The 23,294-nt window shown below is 32.4% G+C and overlaps 2 protein-coding genes across 4 annotated transcripts in view; one reads left to right on the top strand and one right to left on the bottom strand.

The window, feature by feature from the left end:
• The window catches only part of LOC105209216 (dopamine receptor 2), a 92,149-nt gene extending 83,182 nt beyond the window's left edge, over positions 1–8,967 (top strand). Inside the window, exon 4 of the mRNA XM_054225390.1 lies at positions 8,833–8,967. Within this exon, the coding sequence (XP_054081365.1) occupies positions 8,833–8,922 (90 nt within the window). The 3' untranslated portion in view covers positions 8,923–8,967. The remainder of the gene's footprint in view (positions 1–8,832) is intronic.
• The window catches only part of LOC105209215 (pickpocket protein 19), a 210,694-nt gene that overhangs the window by 139,766 nt on the left and 47,634 nt on the right, over positions 1–23,294 (bottom strand). The gene's annotated exons all lie outside the window — the stretch shown is intronic.

Here is a 23,294-nt window from a genome sequence, read left to right as displayed (position 1 = left end):
ATGCTCTTTGCAGTGGTTTATGCTAAAATGTTAGTACAAAAATACTTCTTCTCGAGCATATTCTGCCATGACAGTGAACACTTGTAAATATTCAGCATAATCCTTAATCCTTTGTAGTTTGTCGACGGTGGTTTGCAGAGACTCTCATATCTTTATTAGCTGAGCTTTATGAAGTTTTCGTTTAAATAAATTTCTAAGCTTAAGTAATATTTTTACTCATTAATGGAAGATTTTCGAAAACTAATTGAGGTTAGGAATTTTTCTCTAATGTTTGAGGTTAGAATATATTCCAAACGATCACTTGTACTAAATATAATCTTCAATAATTTTACAGAATATCGTATATTAGAAAACATGCCTTTCTAGCGGAAAGGTTCTCACAGATAGTTCGTAAAATTCTAACCTCAAAAGAAGTCAATTCAAATTCGAACTAGAAATATTTGTTTGGACTCAAGAAAAATATTCTAGATCCATATCTTGCCAAAGACCGTATTTATTTAGACGGATTATTTTTAGAGAGGATCCAAGAAATTTAAAGTAGTTAGAAATCTAAATTCAAACAAGTAAGGAAGGGCTAAGTTCGGGTGTAACCGAACATTTTATACTCTCGCAATTTATTTATTTAACTTAATTAATATTTATAATACACAATTTGACCCACATATTCGTCATATATATTGTATAAAGTCCATTGAAAGTTGGAAACCATAATATTAGGTTAGAAGCACCGAGGTCCTCATGTTCGATATATGGGGCCTTGAAAAACTATGGTCCGATTTTGGCGATTTTTAGATTGGGGCTGCCACACTACAAACGTAGTATTTGTGCAAAGTTCTGCACCGAAATCTTCACTAGTGCTTACATTATATATTGTAAAGTAAACGATTCAGATCGTCTTCAAAGTTCTGGTATATAGGAAGTAGGCGTAGTTGTGAAGCGATTTGGCCAATTTTCACAACATATTATTGGGAGGTAAGGAAACTATTACAAACCAAGTTTCATTGAAATCGGTCAAGTAGTTCCTGAGATATGGTTTTTAACCCATAAGTGGGTGACGCCACGCCCATTTTACATTTTGTAAAAAAATCTGAGCGCAACTTTCATCTGCGATTTCTTATGTGAATTTTAGTGTTTCTGACGTTTTTCGTTAGTGAGTTAACCCAGTTTTAGTAATTTTCAACCTAACTTTAGTATGGGAGGTGGTCGTGGTTATGATCCGATTTCTTTCATTTTTGGACTGTATTAGGAAGTGGCTAAAAAAAACGACTGCAGAAAGTTTGGTTTATATAGCTCTATTGGTTTGCGAGATATGTACAAAAAACTTAATAGGGGGCGGGGCCACTCCCACTTCCCCAAAAAAATTACATCCAAATATGCCCTTTCATAGTGCGATCCTTCATACCAAATTTTATTTCCATAGCTTTATTTATGGCTTAGTTATGGCACTTTATGTGTTTTCGGTTTTCGCCATTTTGTGGGCGTGGCAGTGGTCTCATTTTCGAAAGCAACCTTCCTATGGTGCCAAGAAATAAGTGTGCCAAGTTTCATCAAGATATCTTGATTTTTACTCAAGTTACAGCTTGCACAGACGGACGGACGGACAGACAGACATTCGGATTTGAACTCCACTCTTCACCCTGATCACTTTGGTATATATAACCCTATATCTAACTCGTTTAGTTTTGGGAGTTACAAACAACCGTTATGTGAACAAAACTATAATACTCTCTTTAGCAACATTTGTTGCGAGAATATAAAAATCTGTTGAAGAGACTCGCTCAGTTTCTATAAAGCATTTACATATGCTTCAGTTTTAGGTCATGAGAGTTATAGTATGGAACTTCTAGAAGCGCTTGAAAGTAGTTCTGATGGTAAAAATAAATATATATTGAGATTTATTGAGAATAATGTACTTTTCGAACTGAAATATTTTCTTTAGATTTTTCGAAAAAATTCTAACCTCAAAATTTTTTAATAAAACTAAAAAGTTAATTTTTCAACGAAAACAGTTCGATTTTACATATAAAGGATAAGTTCTTGTAAGAACTGGAGAGTGTGCGCTCTTAAGAGGATAAGGAAATTTTGAAATGAGATTCAAGTTCAAGCCACTCAAAAATATTGGAAGCTATATTTAGTCTAATGACTTTAATATGATAACCTAAGGAAATCGATGAAAGCTCTAAAAGCACTCGAAAGCTCTGTGACACAATTACTGAAAGCTATAGATCACTTATAGCTCATTGGTATTATACAAAGAGTTTATCAGTTTATGATCAAAGGCGTGAATAGAGCCATAAGTAAAATTGGCGGTTCTAGAGAGCTTTTATAAATCCCTTAATATTTGATGTTAGCTATTTGAGAAATTCAATTAAAGGTACTTTGTGAATTCATTAGTATAATAGAATAATTCAAAGGGACAAACAAGATGTGCTCACAACTTTCGAAAGGCATAATAATATCTCACATAGCAGATTCATAAACGGATTATTCCAGTAATGTAGAGAACAATCAAAGTTTGTTAAAGCCACAGAAGTGCAGTAAAATCTCATTTCAAAATTTGCTTATCCTCTTAAGAGCGCACACTCTCCAGTTCTTACAAGAAGTTATTCAACTTTTCGACAATTTACCGAGCAGCGTAACAGCTGGAACTGCAAGCTGTGGCTTAAATATATATAGACAACACACCTATGAGTATATTGTTGCCCAACTCTGTCTGCACAGTGTTATTACATTCTGTGCGTTACAAAACAGCTTAAAGTTCAGCAGATCGTTAGTTCCACATTCGAATGCAGCGAAAGTTTTGGCCGGCAACTTCTCTACAGTTATTGCACCGACGACACTTATATTCAGCAAACCTGCACTCGCACTTCACTTTCTTATTATTGTAGTACTGACATTTTTTTTAATGCAGTGCATTAGTAAATACAAAATGCGTTGACGCTTGCCACTAACCAAAGGATTGTAACGGCCAGGCAAAGTCGAATGACGCTCAGACTGCAATTACGGTACATTTAGCTCTACAGTTATGCTGTACATTGTCCCTTCATGAGTTTCCCTTCGTGTGTCGTAGCACTACAATACAATTATTTGTCGCTGCCTGTCCGCACAAAACTTTTAGTGGATTATGCAAAAGTTTTGAAAGCGCCACTTACTACTAGAGCCTCGATTTGTTGCGAACTTCTCTACACTGCTTTGTGGTTGTACGAGTACTTCAGTGAATATCTGGTGCAAGATTTCATTACTGTGAATCGCTTTTGTGATTTACCTATAGACGCATGAACCTTTTTTCAGTTAAAATATTTTACATTATACACTGTGTGGGAAAAGTTTTTGGACCACAGAATTAGATTTATTACTATCAAATGGAGTTTGTATTTATAACGTATTTCTTTACATCAATTGTGAATTTATATAGGTTTCGAGACGCAAATCATTAGGATGTATAAACGCTAATGTGCTATACCAGAAAATGCTTTTCTTTGAAATTTCGAGAGAAAACTACTCTCATTGTCATACCACTTAGGTAATATCAAGTATATGAGCATTATCCAGCAAAGGTCTTCATCACTGAGTCGGAACACATTGAACATATATGGATCATAATTCTGTATGATAAAAATTCAGACTATATATATATATTTTATATATTATTTCTTCGATTATATTCGTTATATCAAACCTAGCGTCTCGAAAACACTACTTCTCTAAATCAATAGACTGTCATAATCCAATAGAGTTAGATAGCAACAGGTTGTATCATTTTATTTGGGGTATCCACATATACCTTTGATCTAATTTGAACAGAATTTCTTTAATATTATTGCCATACTAAGCAGAATCGGAACAAGACAGAAAGGTGACAAATCAAAAATTACAATTATATACACCGACAAATCTAAAAGTAAATTAAATTTTTAATTTCGATTTCAAATTTTGACGATTTTCAATGGGCTGGTAAAGGAACATTAAATTTTTTTGGGGTTATAACTTGGCATACATTTATTTGAAGACTTAAAAAAAGGAAAAAAATTTGACATCATTTTTTTGTTGTTGTTTTTTGTAATGAAACAAAAGCCCTTCTTTCGGCGGCGCATGTGATTTCCGATTTTTCTGGAACATCTGAAACCAGAAATTCCACGGGGATTAGAAAGAGTACATGTTTGGCTCTGGAACTAGGATTATTAATTTTGCACAAAAATTTACAAAATGGCGGACCTATGAATTTTTTTTCAGCCACAAATCAATTTGAAAAGTAGATAAGAACCATTTTGAGAAAAACGCGTTTCAAGTTTGGACCTTGTACTTCCAAGCACTCTGAAACGCCTTTTCAAATTTTCTTGTAACTTTGAATATATTCACCGGAACGATATGAAATTGTCTGTGTGCATTCTTAAATATATGTACATTAAGAAAATTAAATAAAAAAAAATCGATTTTTTGAAAATTCTAACTGTATATAACCCCTTAAAAGCTTTATTTTCCAATTTATAATCAGAACAGAATTTATCGTATTCAGACATCATATCGATCATTTACATGAACAGTGTCGCAACACAAAGCTCTGTTCGTGATATTTGTTTTTTTTTTAATTGTGTGAAATATTTAAATCGAAAATTATTCATAAAAAATCGAAAAAGTATTAAAATGATAAATAAATACTTTTTATAAAAAATTGGAATGCATTTTATGTCAAAACATTAAACTATAAACCGATTAAATTGGATCTGGAAAATGTAAATATATTCAAAATATTTTGTCCAGGTTTTTTATGCCCAAATGTATATGAAATACAACGCAATTGAAAAACCTATTATAAAAGAAAAATAAATATACATAAATACACATATGCTGGTCCCCTTCAACTAGAATTTCATCGAAGTCAATTTTTTAGGGTACAACCACCCTTACACCTATAAAAACGTAGATTGTATATCAACATACATATATTAATTTTTTCCATGGCTTTTTGTAAAATATTTTCACAAAGTCAACCATTTGTAAATGAAAGAAATGCTGTTTCATATTACAATTGCATTATCTTTTAATACCAATGTAGCGCAATACAAAATTGTTGCCAAATAAAGGCTTTTGAAGTGATTGAGAGGTTGAGATGATGGTATGTTAGTTGAAACCCAGTAGGAAAAATTAAAGGAAAAAAACTTTCACCCAGTGCTTTTAAGAAAAAAAAAATAATGATTGATTGTTAAAATTTATTTTTAAGATTTTTTTACGCATTTTGTAAGTCCATTACGTGTGAAATTTTTCAGAAGTCAGATGGGGAACTGTTCAAGTGCCTAGTTAAATATATTCATTGTTAAGTTTGATTTCAATGGAACTTCTCTTTAGAACATTTTATAGCCTCTCTCCCTCTTACTTACTCTACATCAATAAATTGTACGTAAGTTGTTGGAATAATATTTCTGTGACGTCACACTAGCGATGCTCTGTGAGAGAAAAGCAGCTTCTTTCTCTCTCTCTCTCTTTCGATCGTGAGCGCATTTATGCTATCATAAATAAATTTTTTAGACATTTGTCACCAATTTTAAACTATTTAGGTATACAAATATGGGACAATACAATACAATTCAGATGATAGAATTGTCGAAGTTGTATGTAAATAGAAGCTTCACTTACTCAACTTGCAATTTAAATTACTCAACTGAACTGTCGTTTGTGGAGAAAATCTGGCATACAGAATACTTTACTTGTCCAAAGAAATATTGCATGTGTGCTCCCCAATGTATAAGTATATCATCAGATGAACAACTTGACTGCTACCCAGCTATTGGCCATTTGACAAGGCCATCAATTTTTCAATACAAACTGGAATGGGTTCAATCGAAAAGTAAAATGAAGAATTTTTTGTTTTTATTTTATTTAATAACATATCTATCATTCTTATAATTTTCAAATATTTATTGTTCATTTTTGTATTTCGTTAGCCTTTTCAATAGCAATCATTGAGTGATTTATTGTTTACAGTTAAATTCGAAAGGATCAAAACAAATTGCCGATTTTTTCGATTACTGCTTCTCTTACTATTTTGCTTCATATTCATATGTATAACAATAAGAAATTGTAAAATTGTATATATTTATAAGCTTAAAAGAATAGCTTTCAAATCTCTTCATGTGCTTTTTTTTCGAAAATCGCTTAGCTTACATCGTTAGCTGACATGTGTTTGTGCGCTCTGGCTATATTTGTTAAATCAAAATTTATTTTCACATATAAGGAAAACAAATTAATAGCCACGAAATGTTTTCAGCGCATATTACAGCCACGCGTTTGCACCACAACTGACCTATTGTCCTTCGGCGACATGGATCTGCAAACACTGCACTGACTAGCGTCGCACAAGGCAAGTTTTAAGGCCGACATTTTAATGTGATTTATTATCTATGTCTAGCTGTGTTTACGTATGCATATGTACATATGCTTATAACTGTGTCTGCTATATTTCCATATTTCATAATCATAAGGAGAAAATCATTTATAAAATCAGAATAATGACAGACTATTTTTTTATGAGAAAACTTTTTTCTCTTTTTACAAGAATTTTTTTTTGTGCTAATATCTTGACGAATCCATTGTCATCAAATATCTTCTTATGCGTTGCACTTTATTTTTTTAGAAAAATTAAGTTGTTTGAACAACAAAATCAAAGAAATTGTAAAAAGATATACATAAATTGGTAGGTATACAAATATAAAATATACAATGTAAGGGTTTTAGGAGAAAGTTCGTTCGTTTTGGAGTATTTAATTAATTCATAATTAAATTAATAACTCACTCTTTACCGTTGAAATTCTAACAATATAACACTTCGTAAACTGAATTTGAAATCAGCAATTTATATATTATATAAACAACAAGTCAAAGCAAATTTCAGTTTAATTAGTATGTATAACCCACATACTCGTCAACGGCCTATGAATGTTCTCATGCGAATGTGGCAAGTCCAGTAGTAAGTCTAACTGTGTGGTAGCCTAGGCCTCTACTAACCGCAAAACCACAAACAACATACACCAATTTTATACATGGAAATGCTAAACGAACTGTTCGGAAGTTATAGTGAAATCCAGAAGCAAGCAAATGGATATCCAAGCATTAGAATTGAGCTATATTTAGTTAGTTTGGTTGGCACTAATTATGACCAATGGATGCACTATTGAAAGAGATTCGAATTATACTCTAAATGAATGTATTTATAATTATGCTCGTTTAGGCAGTCTAAAACTTAGGTCAGTTATTCATTTTAATTAATAATAGCCAATTTACTCAATTAAGAGAACATTTTAATTTGATAAAATGAAAATAGATAAAGTAATGTATATCCAAACTAAAATGTTATTTAGGACCACAAGAACTGTAGTTACTTAAACTAAATAAAATTTTCAAAAAAATCCAAATTCATCAATGAACCACCAATTACCACCTATAACTCGCACTATTCTATTCTATATATTCAATTAAGCTGACGTTAATATATATTTTTTGCTTTCGCTAATCAGCAAGTAAAAGGTCATAATTATCGATTTTTAAAATAAACTAGAATATAGAGAAGTAAGCTTAATAATGATAATAACAAATTAAATATAGGCTCTGAAATGAAAAAAATTAAATAGTAAATTTGTGAACAATTAAAAAGTGGTTTAGTGTATACTTCAGCTAGCTGCAATAATTCATATCCCTATACATGCAAAAAAAGTTCTTCAATAGATTCAGCATTACTATGAGCACTGCTGGAAAGCTTCTTAATTTAGTCAATTATTTAATTGCGTATAGCCTTTTCGCACAGTCAAATTAATTTAAAACATTACGATTACAATTGAAAAACCAGTTTTTGCCTTTCGCACAGCTGGTTGCTCGATTAACAAACAGCGGTTATATTTTTTTTTTTTGCTTTTACTGTTCATAAGTTCATTTTATTTTATCAATAAAAACAACCAACTACCGACGACGAGTTGCATTCCGGTTTCAACTCGATTTGCATTCGATTAAAAATTAATAAAAAAATAAGATTTTTGTTTTGTATGGAACCGGTCAAAATCAGTGCTTTAATTGAGTTAAAGCTGGTTAATTGATCAATTGACTCCTGTGCGAAAAGGCTATTACACTATTACGTACAAAGATAAAATGCCAAGTGACTCAATTAAGGGGTACTTTTGTATGAATGAGAACGAATCACTGTTTATAATAATATATGATATATGAAACAGATTCTATTATGATAGAGTCTATCAGTCTGCACATCACTCTGCAATTAATATAGTAATCTTGTAATCATTTTATATAGTTTCTATTTTATATATGTAAATCATGGAATCTCATTTAAAATTACCCTTTTGTTTATCACTATAATTATATCAGGCAGCTCTTGTTATAATTATAAACAGATTATAAATATAGACAGATGATATAAACATAGATAAACTGTTAATTGACTCAATTAATAGAAACTTTCATATAACACCCAATCGGCACTCTACTCTATGTAACAAAAATCATAAGCTCCAATTATAATGCACTCTAGCAAATAGCTATTTCTGTAAATACACATACAAGCACACACAAGTATTCGCTGGCATAACCGTGAAGCACACAACGAAGTAAAGCACCAAAATTATAACACTGAATACATTACCTAATATTAACACATTATTCCACCACTAACAGCATAGACACCACTACATGCAGACATATTTGCATTATCATGTCTTTTGTGTTGTTTACCCTCATTCCCAAAGAAAAAAAATAATATTTTCAAATAAAAATAAAATTATTTCTACATTTAATTATTCTACTCCCTTTCTCCCCCTCGATCCGCTACAGTGTAAAGTTGCCGCCGCCATGGTAGCCGCCTCAACGCCATTTAGCTACACTTCGGTGCAACAATTCGACGGCAATCGTTCGATCATGTGACGACAGCTTAGCAGCTGCAGCTCCTGTAGCGGGAGTAGCAGCTGCGGCCGTAACGCCTTACATCATCATCACCTACACCCGCATCCGCATGCGCACCACCAACTGCAACAGCAACAACAACAGTTGCAACGCAGCTGCACGCGCTGCCAGAGCTTTCATCGGCATCATCATCGGCAGCGGCGACGCAGCTCAATGTTGCGTGAGGATTTCACCAGTTTGCCAGGGTCGTGCCACAGTGGCACTAATGACTATGGCGCCGACAATGTGGACCTCAGCGGCTGTGGTGTGGGCAATGCCAATGGCGGCAACGGTAATAGTAATGGGCGGAATATACACATAACCAAGGCGATTGTGACGTTCTCACCGTCCGTGGCGGCAGACTCCTTGAATGTGCCATCTTCGCTGTCCGGCTCAATGTTAACCATCTCATCGGTGCCGACCACACTAATGTTGGGTGCGCCAACCACGCCAGCGGGCAGACACTCTTTAAGTGCCGCCACCACGCCGCTGGCAAATACAACAACAATCAGTCCGAGTAATACGAAGCACTGCAGTTTTGCATTGACGCCACTCATACCGCCGCCACCACCGCCCAGACAACTATCGTTTCTCACCACAGCGCGTTTCCATACGAGCGCACAACGCGGCCCTGCGGCAACAACGACGACGACCACAATGATGTCCATAGTTTCGGAGAAAACGCGACGCACACCGACGTCTACAGTCTCTGCGCCGGCACTCATCGAAACGGTGGGCAATTGGCCGTCGACGCCACTCACGCCGCTCACACCACTTACACCTGGTGTCCACGCGCCGCGCATACACGGCAAACATGCGACGCTGGAGGCGCGCCAGAGCGCGGTCAGTCAATTCACCACTTTGGAGGACTTGGATGCGATTGTTGTGGACGAAACGCCCAGTGAAATGATGCGGAAGCTGGCATGAGCAGCAAATGAGAGGTGTGTGAATGAGCGGTAAATGTTGAAGGTAAGCGGGAACTTGGTTTAAATAGATAGAGAGAGAAAGAGACAGTAGCAAGACTGCTGCAAATGCAACGCTGTACACCGCTCATGCACACTTCTCATGCATCGTATCACAAATGTAAAAATGTCAATCATGGCTCATTTAAAGTGAAATTAGGTTTTTTGAAACTGCTTTTGTAAAAAGTCTTAATCTCTACTTTCTTATTATCACGTAAGCTCTATTTAGATGTATCCTGTCTATTTGTAACTAGTGTATTTTTAAAATAGTTAGCTAATTAAATGCGTATTAAATGTTATAAACATAATCTAATTAGAATATTCACAAGAATATATAGTATATGATACACGTCTAAGGCATCAATTACTACAACCTATCATGTCCAACCAAATATTTCCATTGCACAAGTACCTGTCACCCCCAACATAGATACAAAAACAAAAGCAACCAAAAACACATCAAAAACTTTCAAATTAGTTTATATCTAACTATATTCTTAATTTATGTAGACAATTTTAATCGTGTAAGTAGATAAATATGAATGTTAGGAGGTTAATGTGGCGAAAACAAATTGTTTATCAAATTTCAAAGCTGTTATGGTCAACAACAACAGAAAAATACCATATTTAATATTATCAAATTCGTTATGTGTCTGAGAACACACTTTATGTTCTTAAAATTGCAGATAGATATGTCTGGGAGAATCTACGAAATTAATTATTGCTTCAGTAATCTAATAAAACAAAGATGTTCTTAAGACCGCTTACTGAAGTAACGTACGATCTAATGAAACTCGGTAACGGAGCAAACTTATTCATACCACATATTCACCTCAGATATACCTTTACTTTCTGCTCCTTCAATAATTTATTAGACGATTTTTGATAAGACTAGATTCCGATTCCGACTATCATACCAAGACGAATTTAATTCAAAACTGAGTTGCTCTAAGTAACCAGCTTATTAAGGGCAGTTCTTATAAAGCATAACCAGTTCACATAACTAGAAATAGCATAATCTTCCGATTTATCATTTGATAGCGTGTCCCCATATCATTACAAGTTCTAATACGATCTAAAGATTGTTTATAGATTACTCTTCCAAATAATTTATAATCCCCAAATGGAATGAGACTGCTTCAAAATCATCAAACACACAACAGTCGAATTTCGACAAAAACCATTAATTAATGGTGTCAGGATTCGAGTGAAATTTATGTTTACATACACATACATATATTTAATAAATATAAATGTGTGAAAACATGCAGGTAATATCATACTCAAATAAAACGCCTCAAAGCATTCGTGGTTTGTGCGCAAATAAATGTCGGAATATAATTAAATTAATTGATTCGCTTGTCAAAACTGTCGGCATGCACTTCGATTACTGATAAATCATAATTACTTTGACATATTGTAATCTAATTGTTTTTCAATAACCAACTGGGACAAAAACAAATTAATTGATTTATCGATGTAAGCTGCAGGGAAAATATATTCAGACAAACAAAAAAATTTCAAAAATTTTTTTCATTTAGAACAAATGCGACACATGCTGTTAATATTTAATAAAATATTATTTAAGAAAGAAAATCGAATATTTAGTGAAAATGAAAATTTTCTTCGTGGAAAAAGCTTTAGAAAAAAAGCTTATGTAGCTTTCGACAGCTAGAAAGTTTTCATTCGTCTAAAAAACTTTCACATAAGCTTCCGAAAGCTAGTAAGTTTTCATTCGTCTAAAAAGATTTCCATAAGCTTTCATTAACTAGTCTAAAATGACTTCACATAAGCTTCCGAAAGCTAGTAAGTTTTCATTCGTCTAAAAAACATTCACATAAGCTTCCGAGTAAGCTAGTAAGTTTTCATTCGTATAAAAAGATTTCACATGACAGAGTTTTTTCGACAGCTAGTAAGCTTTCATTAGTCTAAAGTGCTTTCACTTAAGCTTTCGGCAGCTAGAAAGCTTATTTAGACTTAAAAAGTTTCACATGACAGAGTTTTCCAAGAGCTAGTGAGCTTTCATTAGCCTCAAAAGGCTTCACATAAGCTTTCGAAAGCTAGGAGCTAAAAAGCTTTTATTACCTAGTCTAAAATGCTTTCACATAAGTTTTTGACAACTAGTGCTTACTAGTATAAAGGAAAGCTCATTCCACATACAAAACAGTACCTCGAACTAAACCACTCATAAATTTTAATTACTTTACAGGCTACACAAAAACTACTGCACCCTCAATCTGTTGTTGTTGTACTACAAACATTTTATTACTGAAAATTAACTCCACAGAAATTAGTAACTGTTATTTCAGTCATATACAGACATTTGCGGGCAATGAATCAAATATTTATATGACACTACTAAAAGTGTGTAGGCAAACCACATATGAAGTTAAGAAAACACAACAACAATTTGCTATGCATACGCACAGGAACAAGCAGAAACACACACAAGGCCACTCGAACAAAATCAACATAACACCAACCCAACGGTAACACCAACCCTTTCATAGACGCTACATACAAGCATACATTTGTGTAGTAATGTTTATTTTATACTGTGTAATCACACATATATATGCATATATAAGCATAGTTGTACTTGTAACGTAGATTTGCATATATGTATGGACATGGCCCCGGTGGCGTATACGTAACATGTGTGGGCAATTAGTTTCAATTAAGTCGTACAAACTATTAAATAACTCAACTTTTGTATTGTATTTAAATATTTACGAAAGCAACAACAACAACAACAATAAGAACAACTACTAAATAATATAACGGTACTGTATACAAACATACATACATACTAAATATGTATATATAGATGGTAGTTTAAAGCAATTGTTTGCTGTTGTAGCGCATACTTCTAGCTTAAATAATAGGTTACAAATTAATTCAACACTAATTACAAGAAAATTGTGCGTATATAGCGTGTTGTTTGTTTTAAAATTTCATTTCTATGTATGTAAACACAGTTGTACATATATATGGAAGTATATATATCATATATGTATGTAGTTAAGAAAACACAAAATGTTTTTGTATGTGCGTGTGTGCGCATTCAATTATGTTGCTTTAGTACATATGTTAGCATGCTTATGTGTTTGTAAGTGACACATATACATGTGTACTAATTAAATTTAGGCCACAATAATGCGATTTCGCTTAATGCGCCGCATTAAATACGATTAATTGCGGTTGGTTTAAGTGTTAGAAGCGCAAAAAATGGAAAGAAATGCGCTTAAGTTAAATAGAAAATTAAGTAATTAAATAAATCATACAGTATTTTTGCTGTCAATTTGTAATTTAGCAAGTAAATATAATGTGTAAGTTAGAAAATGTATTAAAAAAGTAAAATTAATATTTTTAAATATTCTATTTAGTTTTTATTAAAAAAGTTTAATTTTAAAAATTTAATTTAATAAATCAACAACCAAAAAACTTATAGAAATTAAATAAAATTAATATTAATACATAAAAATTCCAAACTAAAAAATTAAATCAAAACTGACGAATTAGATTAAAACAAAAAAATATATATATTTTTATATTTCAAAAATTTTATTTAAAAAAATGTTTCTTCAAATTTAATATTTAAAAAAATCTTTTAAAAATTTTTCTTCAAATTCAGTATTTTAAAAAATAAATATATATATATTTTTATTTAATTTAATTAGTTTTATTTTATTCAAACACGAGAGAATCAAAAAGTGTTATATATGTATAATTTTTTTTACAACTTTTTTCAGAAATTAAAACTTATTTATTGAATAGAATTTAATGCAAAAGAAATTAGTAAAATTTATTTATATTTGTTATAAATTTTATTAGACAACTAAAACTAATAATTTAATTTAAAAACAAACTTTTTTTCAAATTCTATATGTTTGATTTGTAAATTTTTTATTATAAATTAATGCGAGAAAATAAAAAAAATAATAATAATTAATACGTGTACATAAATATTTTCAGCAACTAAAACTAAAATTTTCTAAAATTAAATAAAATATGTAATAAAATTAATTTATATATTTTATAATTTAGTAAACAAATCAAACAAAAAAATTAGTTATTTTTCTCAATTTACTGTATTTAAAATCTTTTTTTTTTTCAAATTTAATTTTTTTAAATTTAATGTAATGCGAGAAAATCAAAAAACACTACAATACTACTATTACAATTACTACAATTTTTTCAGAAATATAAAATATTTATTTTAACTATATTATTTAATTATATTTTTTATTTTTATAAATAAATCATCAAATTTAACATTTTAAAATATAATTTTTTATTATAATTTATTTTTTACCAGAAAATCAAAAAATAATACACAACTCTGGTTTTCCTTATTTTTTTAGTACAAAATTTTCCAAAATTAAATTTAATATACAAATAATTAATTTAATTAATTCATATTTATTTTGAATTTTATTAAACAATTAAAACTAAAAATTGTATTATTTTAATTAAATACGGGATATGTTTTTTTATAATTTTTTTAATTTAATTAAAACATTTTTTTTTTTCAATTTTAATATATAAATATTTTTCATATTAAAAATAAAAATTATATACCTTTGTTTTTAATTTTAACAGAATGATTAAAAAATGCTCTCTAATTAATTTTAATAAAAAAATACTAAAAATTTAAATATTTAATTAAAAAATAAAAATATTTAAATATTGATGAATTTTACGGAACACTATTTTATTTAATTTAATATGAAAAAAAATAATATAACTTTTGTTATTTTTTTTTTTAATTTTAAAAACTAAAGCGTTTTTCCAGCGGCTCATTGGAACTACGCTTTGGCACATGCAAAACACTACATGCACAGCTTGACTCCAGCGAAGCAAGTCACAAAAAAATATATTAATATAAACTCTGCTTCACCGGAATCACGCTTATTGCATGGAAATAATTATTTTGTTTCCTAGAAACTATATAAATAATTATATTCTATAAATAGAAATTATCCTTTAAGTAACTAAATATATAACACTGTTGAATACTACTAACTGTGAATATGATAAATACAACAGTATAATAATGACACAAACAGCTAAGCACTTCGAAGAAGTAACACAAAATATTATTAAATATAGAAATTTAGATAATAAATTATTGTTAGAAAATGTGGGGAAGAAGTCATGCCCTTATTTGCGCTAAACACACAGACACAACTCATAATGTACATAAAAGCTAAGAAAAAGCATCTAGACACATATACATTTACATTTAACCAGCAAGCACACAATGTAGACATTAAGTAGACAAGTAAAAATAGAAAATTACAAACATACAAACTGAAAATGACATGATAACACACAAAAAAGTAGAAACTGAACTACAGTGGCGTAAATAAATATTCATGTACATATGTGTGCGCATTAGAAACGGCGGCGAAAATTACGAGCCGAGTAAGCACATGTCCAAAACAGATTAGAGCAAACACACAGCACATTACAACCGTTATCATAAGCAACTGTGCAGCTGTTTGTGTGTGTGTGTGTTTTTGCTTACTTTGTTGTTGTTGGCATTGCTACTCAGCAACTCTGAGCGTGTAAAGTCTAATAAATCTAAGTTAAGGCGTCGTCACAGCAGTAAATATGCATAGTGTAGCATATTTACAGGCGCACAAGCTGCGGCTGGCAATCAAAGCAAAGAAGCAGAGACATATACAATACTCCAACTGTACATATGCATATTCATAGACATAACATAAGTCTTCGCATGCCTTAATAACTCACTTCACAATTCGCGCTGCCTAACACAGGCACACTTACACATACAAACTTGGCTATAATACTCACTCAGAAACTCATTTTAACTGCTTCTTTCGCTACACTATGCATTTAGCGTTTATTTCTGCTGTGCGTTCAAGTTGCGCTGCTACTATATCAATTATATACATACAAATTTAGTACATATATATATATAAATATATAAATGTAATAAAATGAAAATGTATATAGAAACCCGCATAATTGTATAGCAAGTTCAGTCTGTATCTCATTACATTACGTATTGCTAGTCTACTAAGCTTAAGCTTAAGTATTTAAGTATCCACATAAGCAACTACTTAAGTGTATAAGTATTTCAATGTACTTGCAAACTTACAAAGTGCAGCAAGGTAATAAAAAACCAAAAAGCAAAATCAAAAAACAAAAACAAAACCAAAATGTATGTATGTATTTATGTAATAAAAATAAATTATGAAGGCACTTATGTACTCCTTAAGTGTAAATGCAGTTAAATGTGAAATTGTGAATTTTATGTAAGTAAAAGTAAAAAAGAAGCAACAACAACTACAAAAGTATAAAACACTGTAATCTTATAGACTCACACTGACTCAACTGACTCAACTGCGTTATTGAAAAAACAAAAACAAAAACAAAAATACTCTCTCCAGTGCAAATAAACTGAATTTATATTTGTAAAAAAAAAACATGAATGGTCTTTCATTTGGAAACTTAAGTAAGAGGATAAGTATCTACGAAGGAACTACAGAGGTAGTCAAAATTATTTACACATCGGACGTTTTTTTACATGTTTCACAGAAAAAGCTTTCGCTTGATGTTGTTGTTGTCGCAGGGTAACAAAATGCTATGTTGTTGTAAACCTTGATCTATTCCCGAGAGAATGAAGTCGGTTTGGCTAGAATAGCTAGAAATATGGCGGAGAAATAAGCAAATCAAGTTGACTTCCGCATAGCCCTGACCAAAACTTTAGTCAAAATGATTGGTCTTTCTTTCAATATCAGAGGACAATTGATATTATAACCGAGAACGCCGAAATTACCGACATTTGGTCTAAATTAACTGTTAACTTAGCGCACAATTGTGTTGAATCAATTCGGACCATAAAGCAGGCTGGTATTGACGCCAATAGTAATGTAACCCATTATGAATTTATCGCCTTAGAATAGGAATTTATACTGAACATTGAAATGTTATAGTTATCCTTAAATAAGAACAGGATAATAGCGTTCAAGTTGTGTGTAAATACTTTTGACTACAGTGAGTCTTCAGTTCATTTGCTTATTTCTCCGCCATATTTCTAGCTATTCTAGCCAAACCGACTTCATTCGCTCGGGAAAAGATCAAGTTTTACAACAACATAGCATTTTGTTACCCTGCGACAACAACAACAACAACAAGCGAAAGCTTTTTCTGTGAAACATGTAAAAAAACGTCCGATGTGTAAATAATTTTGACTACCTCTGTATATATATATATAAAAGAAATTCATGACTTCTGTGATAGTCCTGATATATGTGTAATCAACTATATAAGCAACTAATAACCCATTGGAAGTAAGCTCATTGATAGCTTTATTCTCTTTAAATGTAATAATTATCGTTTAACAGATATTTAATTATAACAAAGGAGTCCATCAATTATTGAAAATCCACTACAATCAATGAAACTAGTAGCAATAGTTACAAAGTCACACAAATAACTGTCTTTTCCGCGCTGTTGTTGTCATCAATTGTATAGCGTTAACACATGAAGCTCTAGCCAGAGCAATAAAATTAATTGAAATGTTCGATTGAAAAGAAAATAATAAATAAATTGCTACGAAATGTGAATAAAAGAAACTATAAAACAACAACAATATCCGATAGTGTAAGATAAAAGTTCAACCGAAAGACCGCAAAAATATTTCCACACAATTTTAAAACGATTTCTCGCACATTACAAGGGTCTATCACTACCTTCCTCTTCGAAATGTAATGTAAACCATCATGCGACTCATTAAAATGAAGCCCAACTTGTTCTTACGTAACTCCTCAAAATTCTAACACTCTGCTTTACACTTAACCCCACTTAGGTACTAAAAATATTAACAAACCTGATCTCTCGAGATCTCTCAAAAGATGTATAAACAAACATGATATTACGCGAACAAATAAAGTGAAATCAAAACTGATCATACGTAGCCGCTCAAAATGTGAACAGACCTGACAAAATGTCAACACGGCACTTGAACAAACCTGATCAAATTAAAACCCATTATAAAGCAAACCAACTTAACCTCACCTGATCCATCAAACTAACTAAACAAACCCCTGCCCAAAGTCATTGACCCCTACCAAAATGTAAACAAACCCTGCCAAAGGTCATTGACCTCGGCCCAAAATGAAAACAAACCTTTGGCAGAGCTCAATAACCTTTGGCATCGGTGTATTTACATTTCGGTCGAGGTTGGTTCACATTTTGGTCGAGGTCAATAATTTTTGACAGGGATTTATTTACATTTTGATGACGCGTTCAATGACCTTGGGCGGATATGTTCAGATTTTGAGGATGGAGTCAACGATCTTCAGCTTTGAGGAGGACAGGTTTGCTTTAATTTTATGTGGGATCACGCTAGTTCAAGATTTTTTAACACATTGGGGGGTCACCTTACCACAGTCACTATTGTTGACAATTTGAGTGGTAACGTGATGCCAGATTTGTTTGGATTTTAAAGGATCACCTGAATTAATGTATATTTAAATTTACAATTTGAGGAGCGACGAGATATCATGAGTATTAACATCTTGACGGGTCACGTGAAGTTAAGTTTATTTTCATTTTGAGAGGTCAACAGCAATCCAAAGTAATTTTTATAATATTTAGTTTTTATTCACGACATTGAAATGAATTACTGTTCAACAAGATATCTAATATAATATTTCTGGGAGCAAAGTTACCCAGCCGTTATCCTTGACCGCAAATCCTCTTCTTCCAAGGCAAATATAATTTAATCAAATTAGTATTTTGAACAATTTATTGGCAAACGAACGTGCAGATGCGCTTTATAAGCAAATACTTTATGCCTCGCTAATTTACTGCTTAACCCTCAACTAATTCAGATGGTAATTAGTGATGCCTTAATTAATTTTGTCTCAGCTGCTGGCCCTTTGTGACCTTTTACTTTGACTTTGTTTTGTTACTTATTTTTTTCCAGAAGTAGAATAAGTCATGCCAAAAATAAGCGTAAAAGTTTGCGAAGAGCGCTTAATGCGCAAGAATGCCGCAGGTAAAATAACTACAATTGACCATATATCATGGCCATGCTTAACTGACTGTGGAAGGCATTGCGAGTTTAATTGCTTCGGTACGTGTCAAAGTAAACAAATATTTAGATGCATATTTAATGGTTTTGAGATAATAAGTTAAGTGATACAATACAAGGGCTTTTTGAAAAAATAGTTCAAGGTTAACTTTGTTGGTAGAAGCTAAATTTATTGAGATAAGTTATCATTAATAATTGAAAATTAAATAAATTAAGTTTATAACTTAATTTAATAAATTAGTAAATTGAGTCATTATAAAAGTGAATTGCTAATTGACTTAATAGAGGAACTCCCAAAATGGCTTCAAACTATATGTAATGAAAAATATTGTTAATAGCTAACTGTCAGAGAAGTTTCAAATATCACGTTAATTTAGTCAATTAACAAATTGTTTACATTAATATCTATATAGAAGAATTGCTAGTTGACTAAAGTAAAGAGATATCTGAAATCAAATTATGTTTTAATTATATGATCAAATTGAGTCAATGACCTAATTTAGTAAATTGCATCATTATAAGAAGAGACTTAGAGACTTTCAGAATAAAATATTAAGTTAGTAGCTGTCTGTCATAGAGTTTCAGACATCAAGTTAATTTAGTCAATTAACAAATTGTCTATACACATACGAAATGTAAAAGATACTAATTGACTAAATTAAGTGGGTTCTCACAACAGTGCTTCATATTCAAATTGAATAATTTCTCGCCAAAAACAAATCTCATACTCTACTTCCACTAACAATTTAAAGTAACAGTATTTTTTCCAAGAATTTTCTATAAGTAGTCGCAAAACAATTGCGAAATACATTCTTTGCCTACTTAATTTATATTTCATGCAATTCTGCTAAACAGTACGGAGAAACTTCGTCTGCCTAAGCGAATGCACTGAGAATGCAGTAAAAACAGAAGTTCAAAATGTATTAAATTATATACATAAGTTGTAAGCAGAAAAAAATAAAACAATAAAACAAAACCAACAATATGCCAAAGTAGGGGAAAAATGTAAGGGATAAGTTGTGCTGGCAAAATGGCTAACTAAGTTTGCCAGTTGAAATTGTTGTCTTCGAAATTTATTTACAACTGTAAAGACATTTGCAAAAGTTGTTTGTGCAGTTCAGTTCAACAACAACAACAACAGCAAAATAATAATCATATTGTTTTGCGCGAATGAATGACAGTCACTGGTTGTATCTAGCTCTCAGTTAATGTCGATGCGAGAAGAAGTTTCGTAAAGTAGTGTGAACCAAGTAAAAACTATTGCTTTTGTTCTTTATAATAAAGGGAAGAGAGTTAAATTTTAGTGGAACACTGAAAACTGAAGTCTAGGAGTTTGAAGAGAACGTAGTGTTCGAGAGGACCCGAACACAAATTATCTCGGAAGTTGTAACAACTATTAATTCGGTCCTATACCCAATTGAATCTAAACTTTCTTACTATTTTTTTTAATATTTTTATATCTGGAAAGATGGATATCCCGAGGTTCAGTATGGTATGGAAGGTGTGAACTATTTTCGTGTCCGTTCCGACGACAGTCGAGTCTATTTAACTGGAAATGTAAGATAAAAAACCGTTATATTGAAGATTTACTTAGTTATTACTTTGGCCTGTATTTTACGATGGACCTTGATATAGAAGAATGCAAAGCTGTCACTGATGTTCCAATAACAATATGTGCATATGTTTTATCAGAAGGTGAGGTCTTGTCAACTCTTAAAAATGCTTTATCCTCCATGCGCTCCGGCCATTGCAAACTTTAGGTTTTATAGCTTATTGGCTATATATGGTACTATATGTAGTCTTGGACTCCATTTAATAGGCGTGGCATGCATCCGATTAGCATTGACAACCTCTCAGGGCGTCCAAGAACATGTTACTTAGGTTTCAAGATATCCCGATCTTTATTAAAAATATCGCTGGCTGGGAAGATGGAGGACTTAAGGAGCATTATGTATTTATATAGTACATATATTATTCCGCAGTGACTTTTTCAGGTGTTACAAAGAAAACACTCCTCGCGAAAAATGTTGCGAGAGTATAAAAAAAACAGAATTTTTTCAAAGAAAATCTTCACACTGCGAGCACCCTCTAAACACAATCGCTTGCTGCAAATGAGTAAAGTCACATTATTTCAGGTTCATTAAACGCATCACAGTGACGCTATAGCCATCAACCGCTGTGCTGTGGAAGATCCTGACAGCGGGAGCTTTAACGCTTAAAGCAATGCCGGTGCTTGTTCAACACACTGGTGGGGGATAAGAAAGGCGAGTGCGGAGTGCTTTATATAAAACGCTACGCTCCTCACTTCACGCTCGATATTTATGTATTTGCCACTTATTGTTGTTATTGCTTTTGTATGGTTTTTTTCTAATTTTCTTTTGTTCATTTCCGAGTATCACAACAATTTGCAATTAATTTTTAACTGCAGGCTACCCAACGTAAGTAAGCCAAGAAGCAGTCAGCCAAACGTCTTTTTACATCATTACAATGCGGCCAGCTGTTTCGACTACCGCTTTCCCCTCGCTGTCTTCCAACATTCGTCATGCACAATCCACTGCGGACTTGCGGATGGTCCGGGACAGCTTTTCTGCGCGCTTTGTTGCATTTGCAGCGCATTTGTTAGTTTGTTGTCATTTCAGCTACTTTGGTGCACTTGCTGCAATTGCAGTTAGTTATAGTTGTAGTCGCCGTTCCCGTTACAGTTACAGTTATACGCGTGGCAATTCGCAGCGCACGTATAAAAGTGACTATAAAAGACAAGCAATTGTGGAAATTCCCGTGAAAGAACTAAATATTTTCAAGACACAAACATATATATTTCTTATTTTTTTGCTTGCCTTTTTGTCTTAGCGACTTCAAGTGATATGTGTCTTGAAGTGTCGTTGCTGGCGCTCAGCTCTTATGGACAACTATATAGTGTGAGTATCGCATAAAAAGTGTAAAAGTTCAGCGACTTGGCATTGGGGTTGCATGCCGCATTCAGCCAGCTCCTCGTCGGTCGCGCCGCGCTCAACTCGTCTCAATCAACGGCACTTAGCGCGCGCATAAAACTTGCCAACCTCGTTTACTTAACAAATGCGAAATTTACTCGTACGAGCAACGAGCATGTAGTTGCACTTTTTTATGGGCATTAATATCGCCAACTATTCGTCGTATACAAGCAATTTCGCGCAAGTTGTTCGCGTACTTTTACTACACTTCAACTTGTTTAATGCTTCTTGCTCCAATATGAACAGAAGCAGAAGTTGAATTTTTTGATATTTTGGGGTGATGTCTTTTCACAAGCCCACTGGTGCTAATCCAAATTGAAGTAGTGTAGTGAAATAATCATGTCTTAACTGACAAAATATTGAAGATAGATCATAAATTTCGTAAATAGACCCATAGAAAGATGTTCCCCTTAGCCGGAATTATATACATCGAAAAGACAGATCTTCTTAAAATCACCACAATCAACATACATATGTTTAGCTTTACAAGCTTTAGTAAATCTGAGGACTAGACCTTATATCAGTTGTACTATAGGTAGTGGACTATTTAGAAAAGTCCTTAGCTCCTAAGAGGAATATTGACTAGATTTTACATTTGAAGTAAATGGTGTTTCTTTTAGGGGTGTAGTTTGGGTAAAGACTTTATTCGTGGTTAGGTCTTTTGACAGCTGTTACTCGATATATACTCAATTTAATGTACTATCTTATAATGAACATAATTACCTCAGAACAATTTTTATTGTTGACATACGGTCCAAATTGCTGCAAAATTCTTTCGAAAATCGGATCTGACGGCTGGAATTTATACGAGCCAACCGCGGCGTAAACTTGTCCGAAATCATTTTTCAAACTTAACTCCAAATCTTACTCCTAATCTTTATAAAAAAAAAACCACCTTTTATTAGGTGTATGTTTGACAGGAGAAGTATTGACCCGATTTCATCCATTTTAAGCATACCAGGGCCTTATTATCAAGAAAAGTTGCTCTCTGAATTTGAATATCGCACAGATTTTTTTTTGATAAAAGTCCGCCATAGTCATTGAGGTCCTCATATTCGGTATTAGGGGCCTTGAGAAATTGCTGTCCAATTTCGATAATTTTTAGATGAGCTATAACAACTTTTTTGATTATCGACACCCGACAACTTCTTACTCACAAGAAACTTCATTTACTCTCCCTATCGCTTTAAGCTATCAATATATTAATATCCGTTTTCGATAATATATAAGCTATATATTAATAGTCAAAAACAAGTTTATTTCTCATGCAAAAGTTAGATTTTTCGTATATATCTCGCAGACCACTAAAACCAAACTTTCTGCATTCATTTC

Source organism: Zeugodacus cucurbitae, chromosome 2 (genome assembly GCF_028554725.1).
Source record: "Zeugodacus cucurbitae isolate PBARC_wt_2022May chromosome 2, idZeuCucr1.2, whole genome shotgun sequence".
In the NCBI taxonomy this organism is placed as follows: domain Eukaryota; kingdom Metazoa; phylum Arthropoda; class Insecta; order Diptera; family Tephritidae; genus Zeugodacus; species Zeugodacus cucurbitae.
Note: the sequence above shows the minus strand (reverse complement) of the source record. Positions and strands in the feature narration are given on the sequence as shown.